We start from the raw sequence: 21,447 nt of genomic DNA on the forward strand, positions 1-21,447 counted from the left end.
AAACGCTAAGATTGAAAGCTTTTATTGTTTATCTATCACGTTGAATACGAATTCCAAACGCGTAATATATATTTAGATGAGAACGAGAACATCCAATGCACTTATAAATTATAATCGGCTGGCACCACACGGAAGAAGAAGGAAAATATAAATATTATTGTTATAGAAGTGAACAAATATTATTGTTATAGAGGTGAAAAAGAAGAAGGGCTGACGATCCTCTTTTAAAGAAACCAGAAGCACAGATTCCACGGTCGTTGTTCTAACCCAACAAAATTAACACATTATTACAAGCCAACACCAGCGACATCCCAACCATTACGTAACTCACTAGTCCGCTAGATGCACCACTTGATGAAGGTGGAGGTGGAGGTGGAGACGGAGGCGGTGGGGGCGGCGTGACTGAATCGGCTACGTGTGTTCCATCAGATGGCTGCGAATCCTCTTTTGAGATGGGAGGAGGAGCGGCAGAAAGTGAGGGCGACGGTGAGGTTGGAGTGGGAGGAGAAGAAGCGGCGGCTATGACTGGGATGGCGAGCTTCATGCCACTGATACAGTGGCCAGGTGTAGGACAGACAAAGTACTTTGTTCCTACCGTCTTGAGTTCGATCTTGGTGTCCCCGTCGGAGAAATTCTCAGACGCAGAGGAGCCGTCGCAGTCATCATATCCGGCTTTGTTTACCACATCTACTGAGTGTGAAGGACCGTACTTGAACTCTGTTTCAAACCGTTGGTAAAGATTAGCATTAATCACTTGGCTAAAAAGAAGTCAAAGTTTCCTTGTGCAATAAGTTATCTCAAAAAGTTACCTAGAGTATCACCAACCCTGAAAGTCTTTCCGATTACCCACGCTGTGTAGTCCACACCGCTGGCCCATTGACTTTCGTCTCCCACAGTGTAAGTCACAGCGACTGTCGCTGGGACGATGGCCATGACTAGGAGAAGAATAGCTGCAGCCATCTCGGACAAACCATTCGTTGCCATGTTTTGGTCTGAACCTGAAGAGATATGTTAATTAACAAATGCATGTAAAGATGAGAAGTAGGGAAATGGTGTTGGTTTATATAACAAGAGGCGTGAGAAGGACTAATGTGAAAAATTAAGCTGAAGGGATTATGTGAAAAAGTCGCCTATTCTTAATTAATTTATCTGGTTTATGTCCCTAAAAGACACTCTTAATTAATTAGGGTCAAATTCCGTTGGCATTGCCTTCAGGTTTGTGTTCTGCACATCTTTTCTCATGTGCTCTAAAAAATGGACTTAGATTAAATTTTGATTGGCTAAGGACATGAATTTGATCATGCAAGGTTCTAATATTTTGTTAATTTGTTCCAATCATATTTATTGACAGGAGGACTCGGCATAAAATACAATGCTACCATGATTCTCTTTTTCGCTTCTTTGTCTCTTTTTTAACAAATTTTGTCAGAAAAGAAAAAACACAACCTAATTTGATCTACACTATACACTGAATTATATCCAAGGGTAGTTAAATTTGCAACCAATATATCTATCGTCAATGTATACATCTAAAGCTTTTTGTACAGCTAATCTAATACTAATTAATTATGCCAAGTTGCATACCTTTATATAATCTCTTATTCCATTAACAACTGCCATTTGAATAAATATTGCTAATGTCTCTTAGTTGTTGTTGATTCAGCCATTATAGACAACATAATATTGTAATGAAATTAATTAATTTGCTTAGAAGTCATAATGAATCCGGAGGGGGAAGGTTGAGAGAAGAACTACTCTACATGTGATTCCAAAACCAAAAAGATAAAATATATGGAGAAGAGAACGTATGATAACGGATGATGGAGAGTGGTTCCTCACGAACGGAAAAGAAGATGGAAGTTAATTATATTTTATTTTACAACAAGAGAAGAAGTGAACGTGATGATCATGATAACGATAATCAAATGCCGAATAATAAAATCCTACGAATAATGAAGTGCTTCGGACGACGTGGCACACAAACCCAAGTTCTCTTATACAAAAGTTACAACCAAAACCCAAATAATTAAAAAGCAAAAGCACTGACTCCACCCTGGCTCTCTAAACCAATTACATCCACAAACCATAGCCCAAAACCATCGAGACTCCGACCAAAACGTAACTCATCACTCCCTTAGACGCACCACTTGGCTTTGGTGGAGGAGGAGAAGTTGACCCTGAATCAGGTGTGGGTGTGGTTGGGGGTGTTCCGTCAGCCGGTGGTGAGCCCGGTTTGGTAGGAGTTTCCGGAGTTGAAGATGGGGGAGAAGGAGTGGCCGGAGGTCCGGTAGAAGCGGCTACGACAGTAACGGCTAGCTTCATGCCACCTTCACAGTGACCAGAGGTAGGGCAGATGAAGTACTTTGTTCCTACTGTCTCGAGATCGATTTCTGTGTCTCCACCAGAATGGGTATCGATCGGTGTGCCTCCACAGCTATCGTAACCGGCTTTGTTCACCTCGTTCACTGAGTGTGAAAGACCATACGTGAACTCTGCGTTTTCCATCATATAAAAATATGATTAGAACATTAAGAAACAAAACCTAGGTAGAGAGAGCTTCATTGCGTAATACGTTATCTCGATTTCGTCAAAACTATATTTACTTTCAGGTTGGTTATCAGATTAAATCATAAACCCCAAAGCCAGAAAATATGAAACTAAATTTGAAGATTACTAATTACAAAACTTCAGTTTGAGCCTGAATATATATAAGTTAACGGGACCAAACAACAATAACTTACTTAGAGTGTCACCAACTCTGAAAGTTTTTCCGGTAGCCCAAGCTTTGTAGTCCACACCACTGGTCCATTGAGAAGCGTCTCCGACCGTGTGAGTCACAGCGACTGCGGCTGGGACGATGGCCATGACCAGGAGAAGAGCAATTGCAGCCATCTTGGCTAAACCATTCATTGCCATGTTGTGATTAGAAGAAAGACAATTATTGTAAAGATGTGTATAGAAGATAGAGATTATGAAGAGAAGTAATGGTTATGGTGTCTTATTATATAACAAAGATATGTGAGGAAGACTATGGGAATTAAGTAAATAGAATGTATGAAAAAGTCGCCGCCTCGCCAACTCATTCAACAACTTCATCCTTTCTTTTTCATTTTTTCCGTTTTATTTTTATTCATTTCTTTGTTTTCTAAGACATTGTCATGATGCGTAACTACTATGTTCTTATATATTCAAACAAAAGTATAATAAAGGAATGGATCAATTAATCGAATTGTTCTTCTTCTTCTTTTTTAATTTTCGTCAAATTAATCGAATTTTTTTATGGTTTCCTTTGATGTAAATTATATATAAACTCATCACCCTTATGAGTGGCTTCTTCCTATTTGGCTTTTTATGTTTTTCTACATAAAAGTGTGCTGAGAACATGGGTTTGTTAATATGAATATAAGTATGATCCAGATAATGTATATCGATCATAACTATTGTATTTATTGGTTGACAAGAATATGTATTGTGTCTATCACTTGATTAACATGTTATAGATTCTACAGGTGCCAAGATTCCTTAAATTTGAAGCAAATATATCTGAGCTAGAAATTTAAATATTTTTTCCTGAAAACAAGTTTTGTTCGTATGCCTTAAAAACAGTGTATTTGAAGAAAAGAATTTTAGCTATATTTTTTCTCGGAGAATCTCAGACAAAAAATACAATTAAATGGGTACACGGCTGAATCACAACAATGTTTCATGTAAATGTTTTCAAATATGTGATTTTTTGTAGTATTCTTTTGATTTTATATTTTGTTTGTCTAATTGGTATATAATTAAGATATTATATTCTCACCCATACAAACTTCTTCTTTTTTTAATGGGGGTTTTGTGTAGATTGAGTTTGAACAAGACTTTATCAATACAACTCCTTAAATTAAGATTTCTTTGTTGAATCACAAAACATATGAAGGGGTTTTATGTACTACTCATTATTGTGTCAATGGTTTGTGCATTAGCAAGGTGTTGACCATTGACTAAGTTCTTTATTCAAAAGTTATCAGATTGGAAAAAATCGCCGAAGGCATTGGGTCAGAAGTTGTGAAAGAACAAAAAGATGAACATATATATTGCAAATGACATCCTAACTTTTATAGAAATAAAAAAATTGTAATTAAATTGGGAATTAGGTAATATCAAAATAGTAGGAAGATGCCTAACACGTTCTAATATACTTGTCAATGACCAAAGATGGGTATGGTGTTAGGCATGAAACAAATCTTTACAGTATTCGAAAAAGATGAATACATACATACATACGAAGCCAACAATTTTGATAGTAACTCATAAAAGCGAAATGGTCAATTATGAAAAAAACATAAACCAAATAGTATAATCACTTAAGTATTTTATTACCTATCAACTTACTTATTTTGACCAAAACAAATTTTAGGAGATCGTAAAAAGAACAAAATTTAGAGGGGTCTTCTAGAGGCGGTCCAGAGCGTACCATGTTGAGCTTTGATTAATTATTATCGTGCCATCATTAGCTTCAAAAGGGGGAGAAAAAATAAAACTTAATAGGTATCACATTCGTAATTTAAATAAATAAAAGCTTACTTTTACAGCCATGATGGAATTTTGTATTATAATATTATAGATTAAACATGTTGAATTAGTGTTATTCTTAATATATATAGCAAATCTTGTTCTTTTTTAACCACGTTTGGAAATAGTTACTTTAGAAAGGTAAAATTGTTTACCCAATCTTTCCGTGACAGCCAGAGCCGTGCCTACATGGTCAAAAAAGAAACACTCGCCTATGGCCTTTAATTTTGTAGAAAGTTTAAGAAGCCATATTTTGTTAATAGTTTTTGTTCATGTTGTATCAAAGTAAGGTTATGGAAATTTATACTAGTGATAAGGGAATATAGTGAATATAGAGCAATACTGCAATATATAGAATCTATAATTACAACGACAAGTTAGGATCTCTGTAGATTAATATTTTCTTATATTAATTAGATATCACATTTTTATACCACAGTTTATTTAAAATTCGTATAATCACCCAACTATTTTTTGTTGTTGATAGTAACACAATACTATGAAAGTGTTACATTTTGTTAATTTTATACATTTGGTTTATGAAGTATTAAAAGTGTTATATTTCTATAAATTATTTTAAAGATGAAACAATTTTTTTTTGTTTTTGCTTACGGCCTCTAAATCTCTGGGCACGGCTCTAGTGACAGCACTACATACATAACATAGTCTTGTTAAGCTATACACGTCAATGACAAAAAAAAATCCAAATTGACTCAGAAAAAGTCGTGGCAAATCGAAACTTACGGTTTCCTAGCAAATGAAAATGATCCAATTATGAAAGCATGTAGAGTCGAGAAGATAACGGCTACTCCACTTCCACCATCAAATCCCGTTATCATAATTGGCCCATTACTTTCGGCCCATAAAAGAACTTAATTAATCAGAGGAGTTTTTGATTCAATTATCGAAAATAATGATCTCTCTAGTAAGTTTGTCTACTAAAGAATAAGAATGATGTCAGAACTCAGAAGTAGTTTCTTTTTTTTTGTCTCTCTCCTCCAACGCTAGAGGAGGAACACTTCACCTTCGACCAGAGGAAAAACCAACTCAGCATTAGACATCTCTTTGGGTTTGGGGTACAGATGCATTTTAACATGCATCTTTATTTTCCCAATTCTCAACACCCTTAAAAGCCGTTTCTTTATTTTCTTTTTTATTTGTAGTATAACATGTTAAAAAATAAATGATACAAGCTGACTACAACATCCTTATTTAGTGCTGGGTCCATGAATCTCGACCGATACTCATCCTCTTTACTGACGTCAACACTCATATAATGTTTTTTTTTCTCTTCCCAAAAGTGGAAACCAAAATATCCTTCACCTTTCTTTTATGAATATGGCGGTAAACCTAAAACCAAAGAACACGTTATTGTACTTTTGATCTGATCCATTAACTTAAGAAGACGATCTTGCCCCCTGAACAGAAAACGAGTTGCTAAACCTAGTCCCCGGTTCTAAGGTCCAAACAAAACCACCGGTTATATGACATTTTAGACCTGTCATATCCTCATATGGACTATATAATAATATGTATAAAGCCATCCAGAACAGCAAAAAGATGCAACTTAATGAAGACGTACTGTACGTGTCAATACGCTTTCATATAATTCACATCCATGTCCCACAATTTGATCTGTCACACTTCATTTAATGTAAAGATGAAGCTGCAGGTTGTTTCCAAAACCGTAAGCGAACGAGCAAAATAAAACAAAATAAAAATGAATATAAGAAAATGTCGACTTATATATATTTTTAATGGATACTTGTATAAAGAAAAAGTATATACTTCTAGAAGCACTTAAACCGTATATGTTACATGTATAAATACACGCTATGCATGTTGCATACTCTGTAGTAGTAATAAATAAAACGGAGCTGAGATTACTTACCAAAGAATCATTCTAGCTTAGCTAATTCTAAAAAGCAAACACAAATGGAGGAAACAAAAAAGACTTTGCTAGATGATTCTTTTACAAGTGCAATGGCACTTACCAATTCAGGTGTGCCTCAAGTCCCTGATCGTTACGTTCTTCCCCCATCGCAAAGGCCAGCTCTTGGTTCAAGCTTAGGCACCACTGAGACTACACTTCCTATCATTGATCTCTCTCTTTTACACCAACCTTCGCTTAGATCCCGTGCAATCCATGAGATCAACATAGCCTGCAAGGAGTTTGGTTTCTTTCAGGTATCACATATCCAGCAAGTTTAGTGTTTTACATGCTAGCTATATTTCATCCAAATCATGCATGTCTCTGTTTTCATCAATTCAGTCTAAACATTCCCATGCCTAGTCACTAGAACTAGCCCTAGAGTGAGCTTATCGCTTCTACCAATCACACTTTGGATATATGACTAATTAGAAAGACGGCTATTGTCTTCTTGCATTAATGTCATGTGGAACAAACTCCCTGAACAGGGGAAAGAAGAATAAAGAAAAGACAAAATCCTCAATCCCAGTCTTAAATGAAAACATAAATTGCATGCATGCATGTTTTCTCTACTTAAAGCCATCTTATTCTTTATAAAACTAAGAGATAAAGCCATAACGTTTATACTTCCCTACAGGTTATAAACCATGGAATACCATCATCACTGGTTAAAGATGCCCTAGACGCAGCAACATTGTTCTTTGACTTACCTGTGGAGGAGAAGATGCTTCTTGTGTCTGCAAATGTTCATGAGCCAGTAAGGTATGGCACAAGCCTTAACCATTCAACAGACAGTGTCCACTACTGGAGAGATTTCATCAAGCATTACTCTCATCCACTCCCAAAGTGGATTGATATGTGGCCATCAAATCCTCCATGCTACAAGTAAGCTAAACATATCTTTAGGCCAGCTTCATTATCTGAAACCTTATCTCTCACTTAGAATGAAAAAACTTATATTATTTTCTGATTTACTCCCTCCTTTCAGGGATAAAGTGGGCAAGTACTCAGAGGCAACACATGTGCTACATAAGCAACTAATAGAAGCTATAGCAGAAAGCCTTGGACTTGAGAAAACTTACTTACAAGAAGAGATTGAAGAAGGGTCGCAAGTCATGGCAGTGAACTGCTATCCAACATGTCCAGAACCTGAAATCGCCTTGGGAATGCCACCACACTCAGACTTCAGCTCACTGACCATCTTACTCCAAAGTAGCCAGGGGCTCCAGATAATGGACTGCAACAAAAACTGGGTCAGCGTACCGTACATTGAAGGAGCCTTGATAGTTCAGCTGGGAGATCAGGTAGAAGTGATGAGCAACGGGATATACAAGAGCGTGATTCATCGTGTGACAGTGAACAAAGATGTGAAAAGGCTGTCTTTTGCAAGTCTACACAGTCTACCTCTGCACAAGAAAATAAGTCCAGCACAGAAGCTCGTCAACGAAAACAACAATGCACCTGCCTACGGAGAGTTTAGTTTCAACGATTTTCTTGAATACATCTCAAGCAACGATTTTATACAGCAAAGGTTCATTGATACAATAAAGAAGAAGAGCAGTCCCTGAAGAAGATGATGACAACGAAATATACCAATCAACCAAACCACATAATTCAACAAGGCAATTTTCATGGTTTCGTCTTTTGAATAATTAAGCTTCCGGTTTGTGGATTTTAGTAGTCCTTTTATATATGTAACATCACCAAAGTATCACAAAAGTACATTTTTCCTCTGTTTATATTCACATTCACATAAACAGCTTAATGAAAAGATCAAAAGATGTTACTTTTTGTTTTTTCCCTTCATATCTGTTTTTTTCTCATGCAGTGATTGTAATATATATCTTTAATTAACTGAAAGAGTGTAGAAACATCTGTTTCTTGATATTGTAAATCAACAATTGTTTGTTGAATCAGTTAAAATAAAAAGGGTGAGGTTTTTAGATTCATATAAGATCAGAAGCACAAGTAGTTCATAAATTGAGACATACATAACTGTGATTTGATTCATGTAAGCAAAGTGCTATCTATAGTTAAGAATCAATTATATCAAAACTTAAGACAAAAATAATAAATTATGTATCTGTACAACGTCTACCGATGCTTACAGTAATTTTTCGATCAAACGGTGATTACGATTGATGTAAGCAAAGTGGTTGTTTATATCAAAACTTACAAAAAAAAAGTCTTATCGAATTTGATACAGAGCATATGAGATCGATTACTTACAAGAATCTTACAAAAGATAAGTATCTTCCGGATGAGACTAATCAACGTCGCGGGAGACTAATACCGTCGCACGTAACTACGGCCTTGACTAATACCGTCGCACGTAACTACGGCCTTGATTAGCCTCTCGCTTCCGTCGGCGACTTCTCCTCGCATACCAGTTTTTTTTTTCTAGCCGTCTCTGTTTTTTTTTTTTTTCGATTTTACGGGATTATCGAGTTTCCTTTTTTTTTTACCGTAGGTACTTTACCATTTACCGTCGCTTATTTTTTTCTTTTTCTTTATGTCGGCTCTCACCTTCTCTTTTCCTTTTGGTCAACTCAACACTCACAACCACAACTGATTTTGCTGATGGTTTAAACTTTTTACCATTTTTAAACGAAATATTAATTTTTAATCGTATTCGTAGCCCAATAATTAACCTTTTTAGACGAAATATTAGCTTTTACAATAATTTAAATTTTTCATACTATTTTACAATACGTGAAACAAAGTTCTCCAAACTACATTTTCAAAAGGTCTTAAACTCGCTGCATCAAAGGTAAATATATTATATTATAAAGTAAGTTAAAATGAAAGTTTTTTTTTGAAAAAGGAAGTTAAAATGAAAGTTGCGGAAAATAAATCAATTACTTCAGTTTTACTTACTTAACATGCATAAAAATATAATATTCATCTTAAGTAGAAGGATTTATAAATTAAACTCTATCTGAATCCATGGATTAGTACATAATTATTGCTTCTTGAACTTTCATAAACTTATTAAATGTTAAATAGTATAATTGTATAAATGATATTGTACAAATTACATGTTCCGACTGGATAAAATTTCTTGAACTAATTCCGTGACCATGGTATACATTACCCAACGCTAATTAAGATATCAACGGCCTATTTGCGGTGAATAATGGCTTTTTTATATATATATAGACAACATCAACATGCATGCATTCACATTTTTTTGAAAAAAGAAAAACATGCATGCATTCACCAAAAAAAAAAAAATTACATTCTACATAATAAATAAATAACGACTGCTTATAATACCTCGACGATGATCAAAATACAGTGTATACTGAATGGCTACATTTATGTTTTACGGTTTTACCTTTCGAACAAAATTTCTATTAACTTTCCTTGAACCCCAAAAATACAGAAACAAAAACTTGGCAAAAAAAAAAAAAAAAAAAAGAGAAAAAAACAAAAAAAGCCTTAGTGCAAACTGCTTATGCCAAATACCCATTTTTTAGCAGAATCAAAGTTTCACTTTTAAAATAAATAAATGTTAATCAGAAAAAGAAAAGAAAAAACGAAATGTAAAAAACATGAAATTACTATAATTATAATTATACGCAGGTTTAGACCCTCCTTCTTTTAACCCCAATTACTACGTACAATTGGGCGTTAAAATTAATATTAGTGATAAAATGTGATAAATAAAACAGGTTTCTTAATTTGGCTTACCTTATAACAATAGCTCTGATCACTTGGTCTTGCAATTATGTAACTACATGAAAATTTATCAATTCACACACATCGTGTAGTAAGTAAATGAAAACAGAAAAAAAAAATAAACAAAAAAAAAATAACCGTAATTAGCTGTTTCCTTCTCAAAATCAGTTTTTCGGCAAAGACTAAAATAAAATACAAGAGGATTCATAAACTAAAACATATACAATGAAGGGGAAAAATAAGAAATTAAAGTATCTAGTTCAAATCACGGAAAACAAATGATGAAAACCCTTTTAACACATCCATGCATTTTAAAGTTCACACTCATCAGTCTAAAACAAAACTATTGAGTTTTTCACTTTGCAAAACATTAAAAACACATAAAGGACATATAAACAGAGGAAATTAAAAGAAGAAAACAAAATTAAAAGAATGAGGTTTGTTGAAACTAAGATGCGAAATCTCCAGCTCGGACTTGAATGTATATATGCATTTGAGCAAGAGCAGTGTCTAAGTACGTACCTACATGCATACAATGTATATAAATATATATACTAGCTTGATCATCACTTTTCAAGATACATGAATAATATATAAGTGCAATGAAATCAACCGGCGTGCATGAATCTATCTCTGTTTCAACGGCGCAAAGTACACAAGTTACACGATATCAGCTTGTGTTATATAAATTAATATAAATTATGAATGCGTTTTGGCAACATTATGCGTCATTCCAGCAATAGAGTTGTTAGCATAATAGGTCAAACAAAATATTTTAATTAAATTTTGCATTCGTATGGTTTTTATTAATAGTTAGCCCATTTGACCACGGACAATTTGGTTCCATACTTGCATTTATATATTTTATGATTTAATACACACCAAACCGGATAAAGATTTCACAACTTGTTTTGCTTTTATTTACTTTTTTTGTTTGTTTGTTTCTACATATTTATTAAAAGCTTCAATTGAACTACTTAAAATAATTATTAATAATTTCCTACATGCTAATGCGAGATACAAAGAACCAACCAAACCAAGACGGTTCGAGGGGAGACGTAAGAGACAGCACAAGTTTTGTCTATTTTGGTAAGAAATATATATAAATTCACAAAGTTTCTGTCGGTTTGCAAGAGTGGTATTTAATGTTTTTGAATTTGAGGACAGGCACCGTATACAGTAGATTCTAATTATTTTGCTTTGTTCTAGTATTATTTCCAAAACAAGAAACAACGTACGTACGATAGTTTTGCGAATACCGCTGTCCACTTGTCCAGTCAAGTGCAATGGTCAGATTATTTAATTACTTGAATATACGTACGGAGTATCAAAAATAAAAGTTAGCGAGTTCCACTTTTTTCTTTATTTGTCACAGAATATACTCAGAGTCACAGTGCGATCAACTCCTTTGAACCCTTGTTATTTCCAGTGTGTTCATGACGAAAGGAGTCCGATACAAGAGACCTCGCCATCTTTTTTATACTAAAAGTGAAGGCTTTTGTATGCCGAAATTAACACAAATTTTGAAAACTAAAATTCTATTATTAAAACGTTCGTGATGATAAAATGTAACTAAGAAATTAATCGAAAGGAATCAAACTCTAATCTAAACTCTTCAAACTTATTTACAATGACTTACTTTTAACAAAAATAATTTCGTAATGAGGGCTACCATGAAATGATGGTCCACATATAGAAGCTTGCCATAACTAACGCTAATAATATTAGAAGTTCATGATGCATATTTAAATATTAGTCCACAGTTAAAGTATCTAGTTCATAGTTCATGATAAAATCGTAATAAAATCTAGTGGCGCATCATGCAACGGATCCACCGCTTCTTTGTTTCTGGACTGTTAATCCACCGTTTGTTGTAACAATTTAGATAATAACAAATATGGAATCAAATAGCCAGCTGTTAGCCTGTTACAACTTACTATACTATAATATACGGCGGCCATATATCTTTGATCGGATGAGAAAAAAAAAATATTATTATGTTGACTCAGTTGGGCTAAACCCAAAACGTAAATATGAGTATCTGGAAGAAAAAAATCAGTTGGGTTACAATAAACGATGGGAGCCCAAAATCTTGTTCAACTTTTGTTTCCGAAAGGGGGATCCAATTGATTTCTCGCTTGTAAAGTATCCAAGAGGGATGTACTACTGTATTTAAACGAAAAAAAAAATTATCGAGCCCGAGAAGGATACATTTAAACAAACTTTTCTTTCTATATAGATAGCTTAACTGCTTTTCTATGATAGTTTGTACAAAAGAGTAATCATGGTACCAAAAAAGTGTAAATAACAAACTTTGGAGAAAAAAACAGAAGATAGTTTGTGTTTATGATACAATTTTTTAATATACATAATGATAATTTGTGTTTAACTATTGAAGATAAGGTTGTGCAGTTAATAGTATGAGATAACAATAAATGTATATTGCGATAATTATAGTTTATAGTGTATATACTCTATATGAATTACTTTACCAAGTCATATCTCTTTATAGGACTTAAGATAGACGTGTGTTAGTTATTTCAACCTTCATTATTGCTAGCTGGTTTTCCTAACTGGTCATTTTTGCGGCCAATACACTCAAATACTTTATTTGGTAATTGTATTGAATTAGCAATGAGTTATGAGATTGATTGTTGTGGACGGTGGCTACATTAATTATGTAGAACAAAACAAACTAGTTCTAATGTAAATTAAAAGTACGATTTGAGTGATAATTGATGGACTTTGGTCAGATACGAAAGACGGCTGGATTTGGACCAGCTCTGTTGACTGATGTGGTCATACAATATAATTGCAAAACTTTTATATGTTTATTAAATAATAAAATACACAAATGTTGGAGAGTATACTGTATAGTTTGTATTAGTAATAGTATCAACATTATTTATGTAATGCCATCAATTATATAACATTATAACATTCTTATACTGTATTATCTATTTGATGGCATTAGAATGGTATACTAAAAATATGTTGATACTTGATACAAAATTACTAATACATTTTACGTAAATTATGTTGATAAGGATGAAAAATTGAAAATGTTGTTTAATGGTACAATTATTACAATATAGTACTGGATTTAACACTCTCAGTAGCATTAAGTTTGTTTTTTTTTTATCAAAAGTAGCATTAAGTGTGATAACGATTCACTTGTGTTTTTTTATAACAACGACGAACTTATGTTTGTTCGAATCTTTTTATTTCGATTCATAATTAAGTGTTTCAACCGATTTTATGTAGCCTTTATAGCTCGCACTTTTAAAAGATACTCCTAACAAATTTACTTTTTTTTTCTTCGATTTCATTTATTTCTTGCATTTAATCAGCGAGTGTGAATTTTGCAAAAAAAAAAAAAAAAAAAAAAAAAAAAAAAAAAAACAGCGAGTGTGAATTGGTTTCGATCATTAATCAAGCAACATATAATGAGCATTTATTACTTAAAAATACATATTCACATTTAGCAAAAATGATTTTATAATTAGTTGGTCTTACAAAAAAAAAAAAAAAGGAATCAAGTAATCATTTTGGGAGTAAAGGAAATAAAAATAATAAACATCAAAGGCAATAATTTAAGTAGTTGGTGAAAGGATATAGAAAAAAAGAAAAATAGTCAACAAGAAAGTAATGAGGAAAGTGGACACTTTGTTTTTCAACAATTCACCTTTGTTGCTTGTGTCTACTTTGGCAAAACTCTCTTAATTATTAAATCATCCAATATCACAATCCCAGACGAACTTTCTTCAGTGAAGATTATATTTAAATAATATCTGGTTCATAGAATTTCTATAATTTGAAAACGTCTTATAAATAATATTGGCACAGTTCGTTTTGAATGTAGATGCATTTTCATTTGTTGATTGAGAGATAAGTAAAAGTGAAAGTGTTAATAATGATTAGAGAGCGGAATACGATTTTAGACTTACTTTTATCAGGAGTTTAAATTTTATTTTAGGGTACATATATATATACTAATATGTACACAAATGTAGAAAATTACTTCAAGGCGATAACAAAAAAAAAAAAAAAAAAAAAATGTTTCAATCGACCATGGTAGTTTGTTAGAAAACTTAAGTATAGGTCTTACAAACGCACAAAATTTCAATAACTTTAGACAATTTAGATATTGTTTTACCATTTTAAAGAAAAAAATCTGCTATTATTACTTTGTAAAGTAGAATCCAAAAGAATCATATACAATAATAATAATAAAAATTCAGTACTTTAAAATTCAACAGAGTAGAAGAGATACTATTGGAGGCAATTGGGACATGGTAGAAGAAGCTTCTTTATTACCAAATTAAGTAAATATCCCAAACAATTCCATTTTTCATCTAAGCTTAATGTCACTATTCCCTAAATTAATTACGCAAAATTTCATTTTATGTTATGATGATTGTTTGATATTTTATTTTATTCCCTCCTAGATATTATCTTAAAGATCTAACTATTGTGTTGAGTAATTTGGTGTACGTAACGTTAAGAATCATTTGGAAATTTGTAATCTTGAAATTATGTTTGCTGTACGTATTCCACCTTTTTTTTTTAACAATTGACTTGGAACATATTTATACCACACAATAAGATGATTTCCAGGACCCAAATATAAACAATTCACTAGTAAATCAAACACATCCAACAAAAACTAGCAATTATTAGATAAGAATTTAAACATTATTATTTAATCCTGTTAATCGCCAGATTTAGTTTTTTTTACATTGACAACTCGTCATATATAGTAAATATATGTACATTATTTTTAAATAAAAAAATCTTTTTAAAATATAATGACTATGTAAGGTTATTTTTAGAAAATAAATGAGAAAAATTCACCAAAAGAAGTTGTTAGCTGGCTTCTGATGATTTTTATCGGCTCGGCTATGACTTGAGAGACGCGCCGGACAATGTTATCTGGCTTTTGTGGATTTTACAAAACAATGAAAAATAATCGCTGTTGCTTAAATAGCACGTGAAATTTATCTTCTATGTAAGGAAAAGGTAAATAACACGGTTTTTTCTATATAAGACCAAGGAATCTTAAGATATCAAATCTATATATATATATATATATATTTCGTCAATATATATATAGTTATATGTACTGATTAAACTAGTATCACTTAAATATCCAATTAACATTTTTTATACAAATTTTCAATATTTGATGAGGAACTTCTTTCAATTTAACACTACTGTATATTTATTATTTAATTAAAGAACCGGATTAAAAACTCTAAGCACGAATGCACAATCATAATATGTGTCACAATATTAAGATTGTCTTTTTTGCCTTTTTTGAATGTTGGTCTAATATTTAAATAGATTTTAATTTACTCGGCAAATATCCAAGTCAAAACTTATACCATTAACTATCATTAATCATGAATGTAAGCTCTGGAGATAAGAACACGAAATTCTTCCATGCTTCAGTGAAAGCTGATAGATCAAATAATGGGTTGGAAGCTTTTTGGGGGAATACGAGATTCTTCATCGCACGGAAGCCTCTAAAGGAGATGTGGTTTCTTGTTATTTTCAGAATCTTTTCTCTTCTTCCTATCTGGTTGACCCATTAGAGCTCTTCGAAGGTTTTCTTCCCAGAGTCACTAGCCAAATAAATGATATCTTGATGGCAAAAGTTTCAAAAGACGAGGTCAGGGAAGCAGTATTTTCCATTAAAGCAGCTAGTGCCCCGGGGCAGACGACATGACATGACTGTTTTTTCAACAATATTGGGACATTGTTGGAAATCAACTCACTGCAGAAGTTCTAAGGTTTTTTGATGAAGGGTTTTTCTAAAATGAGTGGAACTTTACTCAGATAAACTTGATTCCAAATAAGGTTGGTTCAGTGTTAATGTCAGATTTGAGGCCCATCAGTCTGTGTTCGGTTATGTACAAGGTGATCTCCAAGATCATGGTGTCAAGATTGCAGCCGCTGTTCCCGGATCTGGTTTCCCCTAATCAGTCAGCTTTCGTGGAGGATAGGCTGATCTCAGATAACATAAACATTGCTCATGAAGTGGTTCATGGTCTAAGAACTCACGATGCATTGTCCAAGGAGTTTATGGCTGTTAAAACGGATATGTCAAAAGCCTTCGACAGAGTTGAGTGGAGTTTCCTGCATCACTTGCTATTAGCACTAGGGTTTCACCCTTCCTGGGTTGATTTGGTGATGAAATGCGTGACAACAGTGACTTACACGATTTTGATTAATGGTCAGCCCCATGGGAATGTGTTTCCGGAGAGAGGGCTAAGACAAGGTGATCCTCTTTCACCTTTTCTTTTTGTTCTCTGCACAGAAGGGCTTACTCATCTCCTAAACAAGGCAGAACAGCAAGGGCTTCTAAGCGGGATGCGTTTCTCTGATAATGGACCTTCGATTCATCATCTGATCTTTGCAGATGATACCTTGTTTGTTTGTAAGGCGGAAGAAGCGCAATGTAGGGTTATAAAAGGGATTTTGAAGACTTATGGTGAAGCGACAGGCCAAACTATTAATTTGGAAAAGTCCTCAATCACTTTTGGAGCTAAGGTCGAAGAAGTTTCAAAGGACCAAGTTAAAGTTATTCTAGGTATTGTTAAAGAAGGTGGTGCAGGAACTTATCTAGGATTGTCGGAATGCTTCAGCGGGTCCAAAAAAGACATGCTGGAGTATATCAACGAAGGAGTGAAGAACAGATTGTCGGGTTGGTTTGCTAGGTCTCTCTCTCAAGGGAGGGAGGAGATATTATTGAAAATAGTGGCGATGGCTATGCCGGTCTATGCCATGTCTTGCTTTAAACTCCCAAAGTCAACCTGTGATTCATCTCCAGCGCAATGTCATCCTTCTGGTGGAGTACAATAGAAAATCAGAGGAAGATTCATTGGATAGCGTGGGACAGGCTGTGTTTAAGAAAGGATCAAGGGGGTTTAGGCTTTAAAGATATCGAGCTTTTTAATTAGGCTTTATTGCCAAAGCAAGCTTGGAAGCTCCTACAAGATCCTAATTGCCTTTTCTCTAGGTTCATGAAGAGCAGATATTATAGTGATTCGACTTTCCTTGAAGCTGAGTGTGGGAGGAGGCCGTCCTTTGCTTGGAGAAGCATCCTTCATGGAAAGGATCTGATGGAATTGGGGTTAAAGCAAAGAGTTGGAGATGGAGCCTCACTGAAAGTTTGGACTTCTCCTTGGGTAGATGATGTAGGTATGAAAACGCCTTTAATGACGAATATACTGGTTGATCTCGAATTAACAGTAAAGGATTTAATCGATCATGTCACGAGAGATTGGAATCCAACGGTTTTGGAGGAGCATTTTTTCCAACGTGATGTTGATTTAATCAAAAAGATCAAACCAGTCCTTTCCTCTCCTGATTTTTTGTGCTGGAAATTCAATAAGAGCAGTGATTATAGTGTTAGATCAGGGTATTGGTTGGCTTGCCAGACTTTTAGAAAGGAGGAAATCACCTTAGCATCGATGCTCCCTTCTATCAACGAGATTAAAGATCAGATCTGGAAAATGTTGGCACCTCCGAAGCTGAAGATCTTCATTTGGAGGGCAGTTAGTGGAGCTTTACCAGTTGCAGAAAGTTTGAACTCCAGAGGTATGCACATAGACACTCGCTGTGAAACGTGTGGGATGGAAGGAGAATCTATCAACCACCTGTTGTTTCAGTGTTCTTTTGCTAGGCAGGTTTGGGCAGTTGCAGGGTTCCCCTTACCAGAGAACGGTTTTGAGAACAGCTCGATTTATCAAAACTTGCATTTGGTTCTTTCCATTTGTAAGAATGTTCAGCTGTCCCTGCAGACAAGAAGATCCCTTCCATGGATCCTCTGGCTTCTTTGGAAAAACCGCAATAACATGGTCTTTGAAGGTAATGTCTACCTGATCCCTGATTTGGTTAAAAAGATCAGTGAGGATGCAGAAGAATGGTTTCAAGCCCAGGAGTTAGATGAGAAGGAAGAACGGAATTGTCAGAGGTCACGATCAAAGACTGAGCATTGGAAGCCGCCAGTTAAACCTTGGTTAAAGTGTAATGTAGCTTCTTCTTGGGACAAAGTTAAAGCTATAAGTGGTGCGGCTTGGGTTCTGAGAAACTCGGAAGGAACAGTTGTGCTCCATAGCATACAGTCCTTTGCGTTTATAAAGTCAAAAGAGGAAGCTGCATTGCAAAGCAGTTTGTGGGCAATGGAGAACATGAAAAGCTTACATATCCCGAAAGTGATCTTTGCTTTAGAGAATGTTGAGCTAGAAGGAGCGACGGATAGACCTTCTGCTTGGCCAAACTTTAAACTTCAGGCAGAGAGATTGTCGTTGGCGTTATCCTTGATCCATGAATGGAAAACAACCTTTGAAACAAGAAATGCTAACTTGGGTGCCTTCTTGATAGCTAAAAGTGTCACAAGTGGTGAACATTCACAATCATATGTAGCACAGAGCTATCCTTTTTAGTTACAAGGAGTTTTTGTATCAGACCAAAGCTTTACTTAGTTGCTTTGGCTTCTTGTTGATGATTATGTTGATTTCTTTTTGTAAAGTTTGAATCTTTCATTATTAATATATATGAAAATCATTCAGACGAAAAAAAAAAACTATCATCAATCATCATGTGAAACACTTTACATATTTTTGTAAGCTTTTTAACAAAAAAAAAAATCAGTTGGTTTACGAATTCGTAATTTTTGTTTCATACTTTTTAATGATTATATATTTAAACGTATCTGGCTAGTGTGAGAACATATAATATATAGCTGATCATAGGAGCTAGGGGGTGACTGGATGATAAATATATACCATAAATATATTAAGGTGCAAGATTTGGTTCTATTCTACTATACAAAGAGACCAACCATAAAATTGTAAACAAGATCAATATTTTATGTTTGAAAATTAACATATATACATTCATCGCATAGAAATTTGTATCTACATTGATCTCTCAATCTTTGGTCGGTTCATTTTACAAATGGTTAGGCCGAAATAGTCGGTTTAGAAAAAAATCAAAACCAAAGTATATGTCATCGCTATCACTCAATTCATCTCTATTGCCCTCCTTTCAAATTTACCTCTTAATTTTCTTTGGGTAAAGAAAAAATAAACTCTTTAATTTCTCCCGTAACAACGTGGAAAAATGGTCCCGAAAGAAGAAAATGGCTAACGTAAATGACATTGAAATAGTCCCATCGGCAAAAAGGGTGAAGAGAAAAAAAGAAAATTTATATAATAATAACAATCCGAATAAATGTGATCAATATTTATTATGTTTTTTCAATCGTACCTTTTGGATATTTTCTGAAAAGTCGTGATAAATTATTAAAACGGTTATTTATCAAAATGTTACAAATGTTCACTGTAAAATTGTGTTGATTGGAATAATCATATCTTTTGAAATCTATATATATTTGTCTGTTTGAACTGTTTTCATTTTTTTCCCATGACATAAAATCAACTAAAATTTCAATCTCAATGGTTTATACATTTTTCTAAATTATTTTCTAGCATTCGTTCTTTTAAAAGTCAAGAAATTCCTCTAATCCTTGATTTAACAAAAAAATTTGGAATGATGAATCTAATTTACATTTTTTAGTTAATTTTAAATATAAAAATTTAATGTCTACATATAATAGCAATCCGAATAAATGCTACCAAAAGTTGTGTTTTTTTCAACTGTACCTTTTGGATATTTTTTAAAAAAATCTGTAGAAAAAAATAAATTGTGTGTTTTACAAAAAGTTACGATTGTTCATTGTAACTGTTTTTTTGTAAAGTTGCAACTTTTTATTGTAGAGTTGTGTTTATTCGAATATTCGTATCTTTTGAAATCTAGATATATTTGGCTTTTTGAACTATTTTTATTTTTTTGCTATGACACAAAATAATATAAAAGTTCAATATCAACAGTTTTTACAGCTTTCTAAATTCTTGATTTTACAGTTCAATATCAAAAGTAAAAATATTCCTCCAATTCTTGATTAAACAAAAGATTTTTGGAATGACGAATCTAATTTACAACTTTTAGTTAATTTTAAATATAAAAATTTCAAAAAAATACCTAAATTTTCTTTTTCAAGAGTTAGGTGGATTATATAGTGAATTTTTGAATTTGACTTCTTAATATGGTAATAAAGATGTTTTCTATTTAAAAGCAGTTTATATGAGTTATTAGGTGAAATCAAGTGCAGACACAACATTTACAATTTTTAGTAGCACCTTTTCATAATTTTTTTTAAATTTAAATGGTTGTATCTGTTCATTGTAAAGTTGTGTGTTTTCACGATATTTTATTTATATCTTTTCATCACAACTTTTCGGTCTAATAGTTGTGTCTATTTAAATAGTCATATCTATTGAACTCTCTTTATATTTGCCTCTTCATCAGTAACTAACAAGTTCGTTGAAACAAATTTTCCATTTTTTGTTAATCTAAATAATGAAATATTAATATCTAATATTAACGTTATTCTATAATCTAATTAAAATTTCAGAAATAATTATAGCAATAGAGAAATTTAATACAACTTAATATATAATTTACAGTTGCGTCTATTTTTATCGTAACTTTTTGTTAAAAAATAGTTTAATATTTAAAAATAAGAATAACAATCTGAATAAATACGAACAAAAGTTGCGACTTTGCTTAGTATTTTTGGTAAGAAAATTGTTTTTATTCGTTTTTTTAAAACTCAAACGGTTGTATCTGTTCATTTTAGAGTTGTGTCTTTTCACTATTTAATTTATTCATATTTTTTCATCAAAACTTTTCGTTCTAATATGTGTGTCTATTTAAATAATGATGTCTTTTGAACTTTCTTTATATTTGTCTTTTCATCAATAACTAACAAATCATTATTCGTTGAAACAAATTTTCTGTTTTATGTTTAATCTTAATAATTTGAATATTAATATCTAATATTCAAAGTTATTCTATAATCTAACTAAAATCTTATAAATAATTATAGCTATATAGAAATTTAGTAAAATTTTATATAGAATTTATAGTTGTGTTGCGTCTATTTATCATAACTTTTCGTTAAAACTATTTTAATATTTAAAATTTATATTCTTTTGTTTTTAATTATAATTATTAATAGAAAATTATATTTTCTCATTACAACTATTAGTTCAATATTCTCAGTTAGGATCACTTTATTATAATGATTTTTTTAATTGTAACTTTACCATAATTCTTTATAAAAAAAACTTTATATTTATAATATGTTAAACAATATTTTTTTTGTCATAAGTTTTCATTTTGATGGTTGTGTTTTTATTAACAGTTAAGTT

General features: G+C 32.8%; 3 protein-coding genes and 2 long non-coding RNA genes across 10 annotated transcripts; 1 reads left to right on the plus strand and 4 right to left on the minus strand.

The window, feature by feature from the left end:
* Positions 1–85: 85 nt before the first annotated feature.
* LOC104783032 (uclacyanin-2-like) lies at positions 86–1,036 on the minus strand. Its single transcript, XM_010508111.3, has 2 exons — positions 810–1,036; positions 86–717 (listed from the first exon to the last, which is right to left on the minus strand). Exons 1-2 carry the CDS (start codon positions 982–984, stop codon positions 263–265), a joined length of 630 nt encoding a protein of 209 aa, XP_010506413.1. The 5' UTR covers positions 985–1,036; the 3' UTR covers positions 86–262.
* Positions 1,037–1,850: 814 nt separating this feature from the next.
* Positions 1,851–3,155, minus strand: LOC104783033 (uclacyanin-2). Its single transcript, XM_010508112.3, has 2 exons — positions 2,742–3,155; positions 1,851–2,492 (listed from the first exon to the last, which is right to left on the minus strand). Exons 1-2 carry the CDS (start codon positions 2,914–2,916, stop codon positions 2,071–2,073), a joined length of 597 nt encoding a protein of 198 aa, XP_010506414.2. The 5' UTR covers positions 2,917–3,155; the 3' UTR covers positions 1,851–2,070.
* Positions 3,156–5,668: 2,513 nt separating this feature from the next.
* LOC104783035 (uncharacterized) lies at positions 5,669–8,901 on the minus strand. Of its 6 annotated transcripts, none has more exons than XR_767134.3 (6): positions 8,714–8,896; positions 7,816–7,890; positions 7,571–7,721; positions 7,195–7,363; positions 6,549–6,716; positions 5,669–5,904 (listed from the first exon to the last, which is right to left on the minus strand). It is a non-coding gene; the product is annotated as an uncharacterized LOC104783035 (long non-coding RNA). The 6 variants fall into 6 exon arrangements; XR_015597724.1 differs by having other exon boundaries at positions 7,567–7,721; XR_015597725.1 differs by lacking the exon at positions 5,669–5,904 and having other exon boundaries at positions 6,306–6,716.
* LOC104783034 (flavanone 3-dioxygenase 3-like) lies at positions 6,490–8,263 on the plus strand. Its single transcript, XM_010508113.3, has 3 exons — positions 6,490–6,741; positions 7,122–7,369; positions 7,473–8,263. The coding sequence occupies exons 1-3, from the start codon at positions 6,490–6,492 to the stop codon at positions 8,050–8,052; spliced, it is 1,080 nt and encodes a 359-aa protein (XP_010506415.1). The 3' UTR covers positions 8,053–8,263.
* Positions 8,902–9,607: 706 nt separating the features above from the next.
* Positions 9,608–10,797, minus strand: LOC147946384 (uncharacterized). Its single transcript, XR_015597727.1, has 2 exons — positions 10,688–10,797; positions 9,608–10,220 (listed from the first exon to the last, which is right to left on the minus strand). It is a non-coding gene; the product is annotated as an uncharacterized LOC147946384 (long non-coding RNA).
* Between the last annotated feature and the right edge of the window lie 10,650 nt (positions 10,798–21,447).

The sequence above is a fragment of the Camelina sativa genome, chromosome 4 (assembly GCF_030686135.1).
Source record: "Camelina sativa cultivar CO46 ecotype springtype chromosome 4, ASM3068613v1".
NCBI classification, from domain to species: domain Eukaryota; kingdom Viridiplantae; phylum Streptophyta; class Magnoliopsida; order Brassicales; family Brassicaceae; genus Camelina; species Camelina sativa.